Raw genomic sequence first — 14352 nt, 5'->3', positions numbered from 1 at the left:
TTTTCTGGGTAATCAGCCAGGGCAAATATGCAGTGCACAAAGAACCGTGTGTGGGTGTCTTTTTCTCTGCGTGTGTGTGTGTTGGTATATGTCTGTGTGTTGTGCCTGTTTGAAAAATACTGGAAGGCAGATTGGAAACCAAGATAGGAGAAGATAGGGAAAATAAGTCAGCCACACTCCCCCCCCCAACCCGACTACTCACGGAAAATCCAGATGGCATATTTCCGATGATTTCCAGGGTTTCACTGGTCTTGAGCGGAGGTACGAGAGAATAATGTGTCACAGACTTGTAGAGCAAGAGCAAAAATGTTGCCTCCGGCCTAGTCTGTAACACACCTCTGCTGGGTTCAAACAGCAGTATTGGGCTAAATTGGGCTAATCCCAGCTCAAAGGGATGCCTAAAGTTCACAAAGTGTGGGCCCTGCTTAACAAAGAAGCAGGTTAATTAAGACTCACAGTGACTCACTCTATCCCTTTTCCTGCTCTAACAATCCGCCGGAGTGGCTTTAGGTGTCTGCAGTAAGGAATGGAGATGAATGAGCGGCCAACGGGAGGACGACACTACATCTATTTCTGAAAAAGAATTTGACTAGTGTGAACGTACATTAGGGATACATTTACCGCCTTCCAAGTAGCCGCGATTGCTGGCTTAGTTATATTTCCCTGCGTTTCCTACCGCTCAACATCGCCTTGTGTTCAAAAGTAGGATTCTCATTAAGTGAAGTGTGAAAAAAAAGGTGCTAGCTGTTGGACCCAAAAGGGCTAATTATCAGCTCTAATGGCCAATGTAAGTCACTGGTTTCTCCAGCAACCATCATGCAATATCACACATTCGGAGGTGACGAAAGGGGGAACTTAAAAGCACAAAGACAGTTCTTGTTTTTAGCTCACCATGTCAAGGCAGCATATGAACCTCAGTAAAGAATTTCAACATCCTTTTCTGAAAGAATCCTTGAACTTCCATAATGTTTAATGTAAATGCATTAATGAGCCTCTGCGTTTGTGTAAATATATTGTTTCTTTGTTACAGTATAGATGTTGGTAATGTTAATATGATATGATATTACCGTTTCAATGTATGTGAGGCATATGACACGGTGTGCAGCTTTGTATTCACACATTATTCACAATTATTCCCCTTCTAATATCCAAACGTTTCCTGTATGTAAATGCCTACCCTGGCTCAATAACAGAATTGCAGCATCCACCTGAGAGCGGTTAAACTTGCCAAGACCCTGAGGGAAATTCCCAATGTCCCCACTTTAATTACAATATAACCCAAACAGGTGCAGTATGGAAGCAATTGTACGGACCTCTGTTCAGCACAGGGGAGCTACGGCACCTTATCATGCAGACAGCTCATCCTGTTTGTTTCAATCTGGCATGGAGAGACATTTTTGGGTTTAACTTGATGCTACATTTGCACTTGCTAAGGCTTTTTCATGCCAAAGAAATTGGTTTTCAATCAGGACTAGGAGAAAGAATGGCTCAGGTGTTTTTCTGATTTTCTAGGTGTAGGTGCCTTTTCAACACTTTCAATGAAAAGCAGCACTTTTTTTTTTTTTTTTTTTTTTTTTAATTTAGCATTTCAAACATTTAATTAGTGTTTGGTTAAATTCTAAAGAGTGTTTACAAAGGGCCGTAGAGGACAGGAGTCTGTCTATATCAGCCTCACAGGGGCTTGTCATCTTTCTCTCCGCTTGTGATGCAACCGTACTCCATCTGCACAGAGGCTTTGGAAGAGTTGGCAGCAAAGAGCACTGTCCATGGTTCTGAATTTCATTGGTTCTAGACACATACAGTACATGACAACCGCTGGTTACAACTGTGGTTTAGGGTTTTGGGTGTCTAAGTCTATTCCTGTCATTTTCTGGTTCTTTTTTCTTTATTTATTTTTGGGGCGTTTTAGAAAAAAAAAAAAAAAGGATTTAGTTTGAATATGCTGTGAGGCAATGGATATTTTTTGCCCAACTGCCTTCAACTGTGTTTAGAGGAAGCTTGCTTGTTGTAATATATTAAAGCCCGGAAACGGCATTTCAGGAATTCTGTTCCAAAGTGGGTTAATCTAAAGCAATTACAGGGCTGAAATATTCCCTGCAGACTCTTGGGAGAAGATCAAAATGTTTCTGAATTGATAGCAGAACTAGCTCCGAGCGTAAGAAACAAAACAAATACTGCTTTGCACATATAGCTGGCACATGCCGAAATTATGCTGCGATCAAATTAGGACATCGGAAACATCTGTTTGGGTTTTGGCACCCTTAACTAGCCATTCTCGAGTATACAGTATAAAAAGATTGCAATATTCAGCCTCAGGCTGTACTCAAGGCGTGCACTTATAGGTGTGGATGTTCCTGTAAAATGTGTATATTCTATGCTGGATAGATTGTAAAAAACAATGATTATGTGCAATATTCATTTTCTAGAATTAAAAAGCTGAAGCAAAGAAGGCTAAATAGTCTCATATCTGAATAGATATGAGGGCAGTGACACCCTCATGATAAATTATGTACTGCCACTGCCTATCAAATCAATAGCTTATGAGCCTGAGTGGGGTCATGTATGTGGACTGTGTATGAGGCCTCATGACATAAGGCATTCTACAGTCTCTTATCTTAACCTGAGCCCTTGATGACGACATGCCTTAACCCTTTATCCCAATCTCATTCCAACCTGAACCCAAAAAGCAAGCTCTTGAAAGATGTGTGTTGGCAAAATGTTTTTTTTGTTTTTTTTTTTTTTAAACTCACTGTCAGTGTCCAAAACTCCAAAACTAATCCCCACAACAACATAAGTAAAAAGACCCACACATACAAATATCTTTTTTTTTTTTTAATAGTTTCCAGATCAGACTCATTTAGTTTGTTAAACACTGACTCTGCTTTCCCGAAACAATAGACCGGTATTCATAAGTAAAAATGCCTTTAATTAAAGCCTGAGAGAGTTGGCGAAAAAGAGCGATAATGCTGCAGATAGTTACGGAGCTTAGCTTTGTGGTAAAATCCTTCAAATGCCTTCAAAAAAAAAAAAAAAAAAAAAAAAAAGAAGTGCTAAAAATGCACGCTACGTTCTGTGTGCTCATAATCTGTTCACACACAAGCTGTCAGACAAAATATCAAGAAGTTTAGCACAAACCCAGACACCTGACCAAGTTCCCAATGAAAAGGCATTGTCGAGTGTTGCACAGTTAATTAAAGCAAGGGCACCACTCTACATCTGTCACATCACTTGGCAGTTACTTAATTATATATTTCGGTCAATCTGTTCTTCCTGATGTGAGAGGGGATGCCATACATGAGACAACATCTGCTGAGGTATGTCACATGAGCTTCAACATCTGTCCGTGTTTTTGCACAGCCTGTCAATCACTTGAGTCATGTCTCATACGCATTTATGTTATCATATTGAGAAACCGCAAACACTGTCAAGCGCTGAGAGCTCACATCTGCGCCACAGCTACAATTAACACTCTTTTTGCTAAGCCCCAAAATCTACACACAAACACAGAGATTGGCACTACACACAAATATCCAGACACACCCTGTGGCTCGCAGTCATTTCGGTCCCTTATGTTGTCCATCACAGAGACAGTGGTGACTGTTCTCTAAACTGACTCCACCCACAAAGGCTTGTGATCACCTAAGCTGTCAGCAAGCATCTGCTGAAACTACCAACCAGCCAACTGTGATACTGGCTCTGAAGATATCTCCACAGAAAAATGTGTCACCTACATGCGTTCAGAACTCAGCGGCACATTTTCCAATTCTGTTTCTGCTAATTTTCATGCAGCAAACTTTATCTGGAAAGCCGAGGGGGATGTCAGTAACACAACGGTTCTGTATGTATAACACCATGATTTGATGTATGGAGGTGTCTGAAAAGCCGATATCAACTTGTATTGTATGAAACACAAATTGCACATGACAGAAGCCAAATATATTTTTGAATAAAAAAAACAATGATGACCATCTTCTAATTCCTCTGTAGCAGCAGTAATAGTGTTTTGTTAGAGCTATAATCTGTGAGATTTGCAAATAAATCAGTTATCACTCAATAAACTCGGAGGCAGCGAGAACTGTAAGACACGTTCATTTGCTGGTGATGGATGAACTACATTTATTTGAGCGGGAATGCCCCTGTAGTAGGCAGTCTTTGGATTTGAGAGGCTCTTTGAAGTTATGTGAGACTGTGTCTACCTCCTACAGACACCAGGGGATATTTTTTTTCCTCACGCAGAAGAAAAGTTCAGCAAAGTGGTTGTTGGGAAATGTGAGATGCATTTTAAAAAGTCCATATACAGTACAGCTGTCTTGTTAACTGGTGGGATCACAACATATGGACATTTTACTGCACGATAACTGGTTATACTATACAAGCGTAATGGTGTTCAGTATCCCTCTGAGCACACACACATACACAAACACACATCTGCAAGTCCAACACGCACATTCACATGCTCGCAGATGACACAGAAACCTAGAGACACACTAGCTTTCTATCCCTAGACTCTACAATTTTGCCATTCGTAATCCCCTCTGAGTCTATTAATATTTCTGTTTCCATGGCGATTAGAGCCTTGCCAAATGTTGTACCGATAAGAAGAGATAAGAGCATAAGGGGCAAGGAGATAAGAGCAAGTGACCTGCGGAGATCAGAGCACTAGAGGTCAGGCAGGAGAGCATAAGTAAGTCACTGAGAAATGGACCTTCCCAGTTCAACTCTACTGCCAACCTGATGGAAAAAAAACAAAACAAAAAAAACCTAATTAAAAACATATGAAGAGCCATGTAAATTTTTCTTGTAGTGCAATGCTTAAGCTTTGTCTCTGTGACCATGGAAACTTTTTAGTGACACGCCTTTCCAACTGGAATAAACATTATGCCTGTCCTTAATCTGTCATCTCTCACATTATGCACAGTTTTTTTTGCAGATAATTAAATCAATCGTGACTAAGGAAGAAGCGATAGTCACAAATCTGCCATACATTCTGAAGTATCATTTTTACATTTTCACAAATTGGACTGATGGTGCAACGATAACAAAAGCCATTCAACTTATTCAAATTTTTTATCGTGTTATTGTCTTGTAAGTCATTCATGGCATATTACTGCCACTGACAGTAATAATCCTCTATGAGGGTTGCTCCTAATAAGAATAATATTATAAGCTTATTATTCTGAAATTGAATTTAATTATCCCTCTTCAGTACCCCCAAACAATGCGACACACAAACTGTCCACTCCTCTAACACACCATTGAGACAGTACATCTGGAAGGCATCACTTTACCTGTTTGTTGTTGTACTTCGGTTGGCTGGTCTTGTAGCTGTAATCTGAGTACTGGTCTGAGCCGGTGGAGTTGTCGTCTCCTCCTGTTCCTACAAAGGTGTTGGCAGCAGGGAGGTCCTGGACGGCCTGATGCTTCTGTGAGGCTGAGGGAGATTGGGCCTGCAGCTGGATGGAGGGTAAGGGGGAGTTGGAGCGGTAGTGCCTGCCGATATCAGGGCTTCCTGGAGAATATGTTAAGGGCAGATGTATCCTGGGGCTATCATTGACTCCATCAAGGTTGAACTTGAGACTCTTTTGAAGGCTGACCTCCTCCTCTTCCCCGAGCGGTTTTGGGGACTTCTGGGGTTTGCCTTTTCTTCCTCGTTTGCCTTTGGCATTCTTTGGTGCCTGTTTTGGTGCGTACAAGTCCTTTGTTTCCTTCTTGCCAGCCTGATACCCACTCTTAGTTTCTCTTTGGATGCGGTGTCGAATAAACACCACCACTAGGATCAACATTACAACACCTGCCACACCAGCAAGGCTTCCAAACAAAATATTACTACGCTGTGCTGCAAAACCACTGTCAGGATCACCAGCAATGTCCCTGTCCAGTGGAGTGTAAAGACTGTGTCCAACTAGAGCCTCCACTAAGCTGACATTTGAAATGGTTTCATTGACATAGATGTGGACCAGGGCAGTGGCATGACGTGCAGGCTTCCCCCTGTCACTCACTCGCACCACTAGGCGATGTAGTCCACCATGTTTCCGGGTCATCTCTTTTGCTAGAGTGATCTCCCCACTGGAGGGGGAGATGCGAAATAACTGGTAAGGGTTTCCACCAGCAATACTGAAGACCAGCTCTGCATTCGGCCCACTATCCAGGTCTTCAGCTTCTACTACCTCAACATGGCTATCTGGAGAAGCTAGAGGTGACAGGCGCTTGAAGGAGGAATTGGAGGGCTTGGTGATAACGGGGTCATTGTCATTTTCATCCAGTACATTGATGGTAACACCCACATATGACGACCTGGGCGGCTCTCCTCCATCCACTGCTTTTAGCCGGAAGGTATAGCTGCTCTCTTTCTCCCTGTCAAACGAGATGCTTGAAAGAATGGTGCCTGTTCCATTTTGAACAACAAACTTTCCTCCGTCTGGCTCTACAGAGAGGTGAACGTGGGCATTCTCACCTTTGTCCACATCCAGGACCGTCACCATGCCAACGGGACTTAGAGGGGGCATATTTTCTAAAACTGAAAAGCTGTACCCACTAAGCATGAACTTGGGGTCATTGTCATTGCGGTCAAGCACTTTTATCACTACTGTTGCTGTTCCTTTATGAACAGGTGACCCTTTATCTGCTGCGGTGACCCGAAACTCATAGCGCTCTTTATGCTCACGGTCAAGTGGACTTCGGGCTCTGACTTCACCTGTATTTGGGTCAATCTCAAACAGACCTTTGATGGATGAGTCAGCCACAATATTGTAGAGGAGCTCCGCATTAGTGCCACTGTCAGCATCCGAAGCCATAACATCCAAAACCTTCTCTCCTGGTTGGTTTTCTTCGGCAAAATCTACTTCAAACACGGTTGGGGAGAATATTGGGGAGTTATCATTCACATCAGTCACCTGCACCTTCAAAGAGTTTGTACTAGAGAGCGCTGGATTTCCTGAATCGACAGCCACGATCTCTACCCTGTAATCCCTAACCCTTTCAAAGTCAAGGGGAGTGGTGGTCTGTAGGAAATACTTCCTCTTGTTGTCACTGGATGAGTCGCTGGCAGGGCGGAGTTGGAAGGGCACATCCCCTGCGACCACACAAGTGACGACGGCATTCTCTCCCTCATCCTTGTCAGAGACTTGGACCAAAGCAACGGCTGTTCCCACAGGCATGTCCTCTGAAATGTTAGCCTTTCCTTCACTGTGTGTCACAAGGCCTATCCCCCGGATCTCGACAGCTGGAGCATTGTCATTTTGATCAGTCACCTCAATGGTTACAAACGTCTTAGAGCTTTTAGGTTGAGGACCCTTATCCCTTGCCACCACGTAGAAAGACAAGCTGCTGATTTCCTCCCTGTCCAGTGGTCCTTTCACATAGATAATGCCTGTGGACCGATCGATTCTTAAGAGTTTCGGCACTGGTTCCACTGCTTGGTGAAGGGTGTACTCAATTTCTCCATTAGGGCCCATGTCGGAGTCATTTGCTTTGACCTACAATAAAAAGAATAATGTGGTTAAAGGCAAGATTTATATCCAAATGATTTGGTGTTAGAATTAAAAGGAAGCCAGTGTAGGATTTTCTCTACTAATCATCGGTCAATGAATGAATAAATGAATCAACAGATGTCTGATCACTTCAAAGCACAGCAAGTGAAGCTTTATTTGGGCATATTCCATTACTGCGTTTCCCCTTTGCTCTTGGTATTTATGCTACGGGCAATTTTCCCCTTCTTCCCGCCTTTCTTTTATCTCAGAAAATGGAGAAAAGGTTCACATGACAACATGGGGCAAAATATTAGAGCTGCTATTTCTTTCATCACAGTCAGTGCAATTTCACAGCGGTATGTAGAGAAAATCCTACACAAAGTGTCTCACTCCTACACTCAGACATTGTGTATCTCGAACTCAATTTCTGCAAGCACAATGGCACAACAAAAGCAATAAGCAGCTTAATTACCTGTACAAGCATATCATGCAAATGCTCTAATACTTTAAATATTAATTAATATTAGTCAAACAACTTGCATAAAACTAATTTTAAAAAGAGGAATATGATGAAAACATGTAAAGTGACAGGGAAATCAATTTGGCCTTGGTTTTCCCAGGAGCGTTATACTGGAGGCTAAACTCTGAACATTCAGAGCTGTCAAGTTATTTCTAAATATTTTAAAGCACAAAACCATAAAAAAAAAAACAAAAAAAAAAACTCCCTCTGATATGAAGTTATGCATAAAGACTGATCTTTGGAATAAAACTCTGCACAAACATGAGGCACAGACTAATTTTCAAAAACATCTTGATAAATTGGCTGAGCATTGTGGTTTATTTGGTGCTGAATATAGAATTCAAAACAGCACATCAAGCAGCACAAACAAATATGGTTTCAATTTAACTTGTCTCAGACTGCAAGTTGATTCAAAATGAAAATAAAATAAAACAAAATTGTTTAAAAGCAAGTCTCTTTTTGCACTAGAATCTTACCTGCAACACAGAGTGCCCCACTGGACTGTTTTCCGACACCTCCGCTTCATACGTGGACTTTTCAAACTTGGGAGCGTTGTCGTTGGCATCAGTGACAACCACCCTCAGCAAAGCGCTACTGTAGCGCTGAGGGTTGCCTCCGTCCACAGCCTTGATGGTGAGGTCATAGGAATCCTTTAACTCGCGATCTAGGTTGCCCAGGACAATAAGCTGTGGGAGCTTACCCCCCCTGTCGTCAGCCACCTGTAAACCAAATAGGGTCGCGGCGTCTGGACCTGCAGTCAGAGCATAATCCGCCACCCCATTCCTGTCTGAGTCCCTGTCTGTAGCTAGAGGTATGGAGAATAGTGCCCCCATGATGGTGTTCTCGGGGACAGAGATGGTGAGAACAGAAGAGGGAAACTGTGGAGTGTTGTCATTGATGTCCTGTACCTCAATGCGTCCTTCAATGAGTCGTGGGCTCTGGTTTTGTATCAGATCTGTCACTGACACTTCAAATTCCAGGAAACAGGGCTTACCCTTAGCTAGGGTTCGGCAGTCTCTCAGGGTCTCTCTGTCTATGGGAATCTCTGTGGTGAAAATGTCTCCCGTTTTCCCATCGACACGAAGGTAAGGAGCACCCACCTCCAGCTTGTAGAGATGACCCGAGTCTGGCAGGCCCTGGTCTGCTGCCAGGCTACCAATGAGAGTGTTGGGAGGCTGCTCCTCCTGGACCCGGTACAGGATGCTGCCTTCAGCAGAACCACAGTGCAGCACCAGGACCCAAAACAGCACTACTCGTAAATTCAGTTCCATTAGGTCATCAGAAGATCTGCCTGGAAATTAGAGGGAGAAGAACACTTGTGTTAGAATGCTGTTTCTGTTTGGAAATCATGTTTAAAGATTCAGCAATAAAATGCCTAGCAGTTGTACCAGGCTCCATGGGCAATAATTACCAAACACTAATTATAAAGGAAAACAACAGAACTCACATCAACAACTGTTTCAGAGGAGAGTGATACATTTAGTCAGCAGGAAGAAAGACTGTCTTCATTGCATTGTTCTATTATAACTCTACCACTGTAAAATGAATTATTTTTATCAATAAGTTGTGCCAAAAGCTACAGCAGGCCTGGAAGCACAATATCACAATTAGAGAAAAAAAAAACAACAACAAAGGGAAATTATGCATTAAAAAAATAAAAAAAAAATTCAACCACAACTCTATCCCAACATGGTTTCCTTTCTGTCCTAGGGCTTCAATATCTTCACTGAAAGTCTCAGCTTTGCGAAATTTCATGTAGAAATTAATGTAGGAAGGAGGAAATTATATCTTGTGTACAAGCAAAACAAACACGAGGGCCAGTCTGGATTGTTTCAGCTGTATAATCAAATAAAAATGTAATACCAAATCCGATTCAACGCAGCCTAAGAGACTCATTATTTTAGTATTACACTAATAGACATTGAGTGGTGAAGCAATGTAGCTCAGAGGTAACCTACGCTATCAAACATACCCTAAAAATAAATCCTCGCCAACCTGCCATGATATTGTCTATCGACAAATTTGAACTGTGTGACTGTGTGACGTTGCCAGAGAGTCCTCTGCAAACAAGCCACAACAAGGGCTTTCATTCTAAAGGCCACAGAGGCAGTGAGGCCATTTCTTCCCATGCAGATTATGCAACTTCGCCGTTATCATCACATGCAGCTTGCAAACAATGCACAATGCAGAAAATTCCAACCGTGCTCCATTGCTGCTGGCCAACTCAAACACTGTAATCATTATGTTTGATTTTGAACCTTTCAACTTTGTAATTACGTCCCATTATTTTAGTGTCTTCTTTGATCTGTATTCCCCCTAGCTAAAGAATTCTGTCTTTTATCATGCTACAGTGATTTTAGACTATAATTGTTTCTTGTGTGAATGTGTGTGAGAGTGTGTGTACGTGTGTGTTGGTAATTGAAATGGGAGCAGACATTGAGGTTAAGTATCAAGGTCCAGTGTTCCGGAAAACTCAGTAGTGGCAACATTTTACCAAATTTCACGTGATGTCTACTCACCAGTCATGAAGTGCTGATTTCTGTGTGTGCTGTCGGCGCAGCCCGTTTTGCGCCGTCTACTGCAGCATGTTTGTGTTACTGATTCACTAATCCAAAATACTGATTAGAGTTGGCTACGATCCTGACCTTATTAGACAGATAGGAATTTTCCCAGTCTAGATTAAACACTGCTTGCATTAGTCACTTCTCGACAAAGTTGGAACAGTTTCTTTAAACTTTCATGAATCACGGAACCCTTGAAGCCTTTAAAGAACATTTCAAACTAAACATCAACATTTTTTGTTAAAAGGTGTAATTGAGGCGCCCATTAGCTCAGATGGCCTGGGGCCCCTTGCCGAATATCACCCAACACCCTCTCTCTCATTCCATTTCCTGTCATCTCTGAACCTGTCCTATCAATAAAGCCATACAAAGGCCAAAAAAGGGCGATATGTAATTGAAGCATAACGTTAAATGAAGAATTTAACAAATGAGGGAAAAAAACAAAAGGAGTACAGGTGCCGGATCTTGTATCGACCGTCGCACTGAGATTAGGGATCAGTGATTTCTTGGCTTTCGTGCGTTGTGAGAACAGCCAGAAATATACACGAATATGAGCACGCTGTGTTAATCTGAGTTCAAATCGGTACATTCTGCACCTTCTTAAATGAAACAGTGTTCCGCAGAGGAGCAAAGCAAATGTGTATTAAGCTAGACAGCAAAACACAAATATACAGAAATCCAATGAGAAATCCAATTCCTTTTGAATACATTAAAATTGGAAGTGCAGGTTATTGATGCACTAATTGCTCAGTTATCGATGTGTCCCTTTTTACATTCGCAGGGGCGAGCCTTTAGTCGATGTGGCGTGAACAGTGAGTGTGCTTTGTGTGTTCATGTGCGCAGGGGGGAAAAAAAGGCAGGCCGGTGTAAAAAGATAATCAGCGGATACACTCCAAACACAACAGACAGTTACCACTGTAGCATTGTCATTCGTGATATTAATAAAGTTATTCTCAATTCAACTTAAAATGCAGTGTTGCTGTCTTTACTTCTTAAAAGCTTGTGAAAAAATATGGCCATTAAAGAATTTGACTAGGATCTTCATCATGGTCACATTAAAGTGTATTTGATTAAACTCTGACTCAGCAACACTGCACTGTTTGTCATGTGTGTTTCTATTTTTACATTTATTATTCAAATGTTTTTCTGTAGTGTCTTACTTGTGATTTGTACTACCATATGTGCCTCTGCAATTCCCCTTCAGGCACAAACAAAGTGATTTTAATTTGATTTAATTTAATTCAGTTAAGCCTTTTTGACACTTGCATAATCTCTTGATCTTCTCTTTAAAAAAAAAAAAAAAAAAAAAAACATTCACTGTTGAATTTAAGTTTGCAAAAATCATTTTTTACAAAATGTCCATTTAAAAAAATATAATTCAAAATGATTTGTTCAGCTGTTCCCATCGCTCTGCTGTTACAGCCACTTCCAGAATGAATAGGCGTGCTTTGATAGTGACATGATTGTTATGGTTGATGACACTCATGACTTAATGTCTTCCAGTTGGCCTCATGCCTGTCTTCCAGATGGCACCATGCCTGGCGGCCACAGCGATTCGGTGCTTTTCTCCCCCCCTCCTTTGTTTACATTTACATTAAAATTCATGTTGTTAGTGAAACATGCGCTTGCCATCACTCACTCAGAATCTCTGATAGGCTGAATATTATTGACACCGTGCGTTTGGATTTTTATCTCACATTTCTCAGCTGTCTCACAAATATTGTATCAAAAGATTTGACAGCATTGACTTTTTTTTTTAGGCTGTGGCGAAGGTTGAACATGTGCCAAGGTTTTTTTCACTACTGGACTAAAGCATGTCTCACCAAAGTTCACTACCTGAGCAGCAAAGATAGATAAATTAGAACTGCTGAACACAACTGGGAGTGACATGTTCCAGCATCTCAGCACTTTTTGCTCTGAAAAACTTGGTTATCATCTGCCATCCCAGATGGTGCGGTAGACCCACAAGACTGCAAGCTGATTCAGGCAGATCGCGATACAGAACTCAGCATAAAATCAAAGGGGCAAGAACAAGAAGTTAGTCCTTTCAGTGTGCTCAGATGTTGTCGTATCACAATCATGGCTTACCAACTAGAATGCTAAACAGTGGGGCAGATATTAAGCTGGCTTGGGCATGGCAAAACTAAAATCTTCAGAAAATGTGAGGCTTGGAAGGTGAGAGCTGTTTGGCTATTAAACCTCACCCTGTACACGGCGCACAACTGTGGCAGCACAGTGGTGGTTGTCACTGCAGAGACCATTTCATCCGTGCACTGACTGCCCATTACTACAACTACAAAAATCGCAGAGCTACTTGCTACACCAAAGCACAGTTTAGACCCAGCTAATGCTTGGGTGACCTCTACTGTACTACAAGTTGCATGAGTGCAGTACACACTTTACTTCCTTCGTGCAGAGCTATTAGAGCTCTGCAAGACCTAAAGGGCTCATACTGTAAATTCCCTTAAGCGCCGTGTGCCGCAAAAAGCATCCTGCACAAAAACACATCGAGCCAGACACTTACGGAGGTGTCTTCTGAGCAACAAATATTTCTGGAGAAATATCTTTCCAAACACAATCAAGGCGTCCACTGTCTGACTGAAGAGAGAACTTTAACTCTACCAGCGAAGCAGCATTCGCCACAAAGCCTCACGCTGTGATCCTGCAATGGTCCAGATGGTTCCTACATAGAGGAAAAACTGTAGGCAGCCTGTACCACAGTATGGAGGTGGACCTTCAAAGCCACGCTCAAAATCGCCTGATGGGTCTGCTATTTGTAGTATCTCTTGTTAAGATGTTTGACTCTGCAACAAAGAATACAGTCGAGGCAAAACTACTCGGCGATGGAGTTTAAGACCCCGAGGAACATCACAGAGTAGGAACGCCGCCGGGCCAAAAACCCAGCTTATTAAGACCATCGGGGGTGCCAAGTATAAGTACAAGAAGGGACCAGAGAGTCAGTGTTTCATGACTCATGCTCAGCGTGGCCATCACTCCACACACTCACAAGCTGCAGGAGAAGCTCACCCAAGCATACCCCTTCACCTGCCAGTGACCTCTATAGATAAGAGTGTCGCGAGGAGAGGAGGGAAAGTGGTTCTCACTTCTGCCCACTGTGTCACCTGGGAGTCCTGTTGTCGCTTATATTGACATTTTGCTGAAATATGGTGTCGTGCTTGATCAACATGACTGTTTTACCTAAGGGTAAAAAGAGAAATGTTACGACCCGGTGCTGCAGTTACGAAGAGGCTAAAAGGGCAAAAAGAATGATATAAGTATTTGTGTAATGTGCTTCCACATTCATCAAATGATATGAATGTGAATGAGTCTGAATATGTCAAATGTCATTTCTGAAAAATGTTCAAACACTTACACAGATTTATGTCACTAAAAATACAGAAATATAAATAAAAAAGAATACAGAGATAACTGTTTTGTTTATACAACCATATAGCCTCTTAATAATTAAACCAAAGTGGATTTGTCTCATCAAAAAATATGAAATACGCAGAAGGGGACAAGCGAAGATAAAGCGGAATACTGGAATAGTTGCGGCAACTTCAAACGGGAAAAGAGTGAGACCTGAATCCCACCAGTGGAGCAGACGAAAGGGGGGAAATCTCTTTCGCTTTGTGGCTCCATTTACCTTCCTTCTGATCTCTCCCTTACCTCGTGGATCTGTCCATTTCCTCAAATGCCATTTTGTGTGACAGTGAACTCCTCAATTCCTCCCAGGAAACCTGCCTACAATCCTCTATCCCTCCACTCCTCCCTGAAGGCTCAGTGCCCAGTGCCGGCGCTG

At 42.2% G+C, this 14352-nt stretch overlaps 1 protein-coding gene across 2 annotated transcripts in view; it reads right to left on the bottom strand.

Annotated features, from left to right (window-relative positions):
* pcdh1a (protocadherin 1a) overlaps nucleotides 1-14352 on the bottom strand; it is a 91182-nt gene that overhangs the window by 72407 nt on the left and 4423 nt on the right. Inside the window, exons 1-3 of one of the 2 annotated variants that reach the window (XM_037120733.1) lie at nucleotides 10509-10651; nucleotides 8466-9280; nucleotides 5289-7475 (exon numbers count right to left, since the gene is read on the bottom strand). In XM_037120733.1, coding sequence (XP_036976628.1) covers nucleotides 5289-7475; nucleotides 8466-9280; nucleotides 10509-10515 — 3009 coding nt within the window. In that variant the 5' untranslated portion in view covers nucleotides 10516-10651. Of the gene's footprint in view, nucleotides 1-5288; nucleotides 7476-8465; nucleotides 9281-10508; nucleotides 10652-14352 lie in introns of those variants that run through there. The other variant, XM_037120734.1, reaches the window with a different exon arrangement.

This window comes from Acanthopagrus latus, chromosome 13 (assembly GCF_904848185.1).
Source record: "Acanthopagrus latus isolate v.2019 chromosome 13, fAcaLat1.1, whole genome shotgun sequence".
Classification (NCBI taxonomy): domain Eukaryota; kingdom Metazoa; phylum Chordata; class Actinopteri; order Spariformes; family Sparidae; genus Acanthopagrus; species Acanthopagrus latus.
The sequence above is the reverse complement of the archived record's forward strand: the minus strand, read 5'-3'. Positions and strand labels throughout refer to the sequence as shown.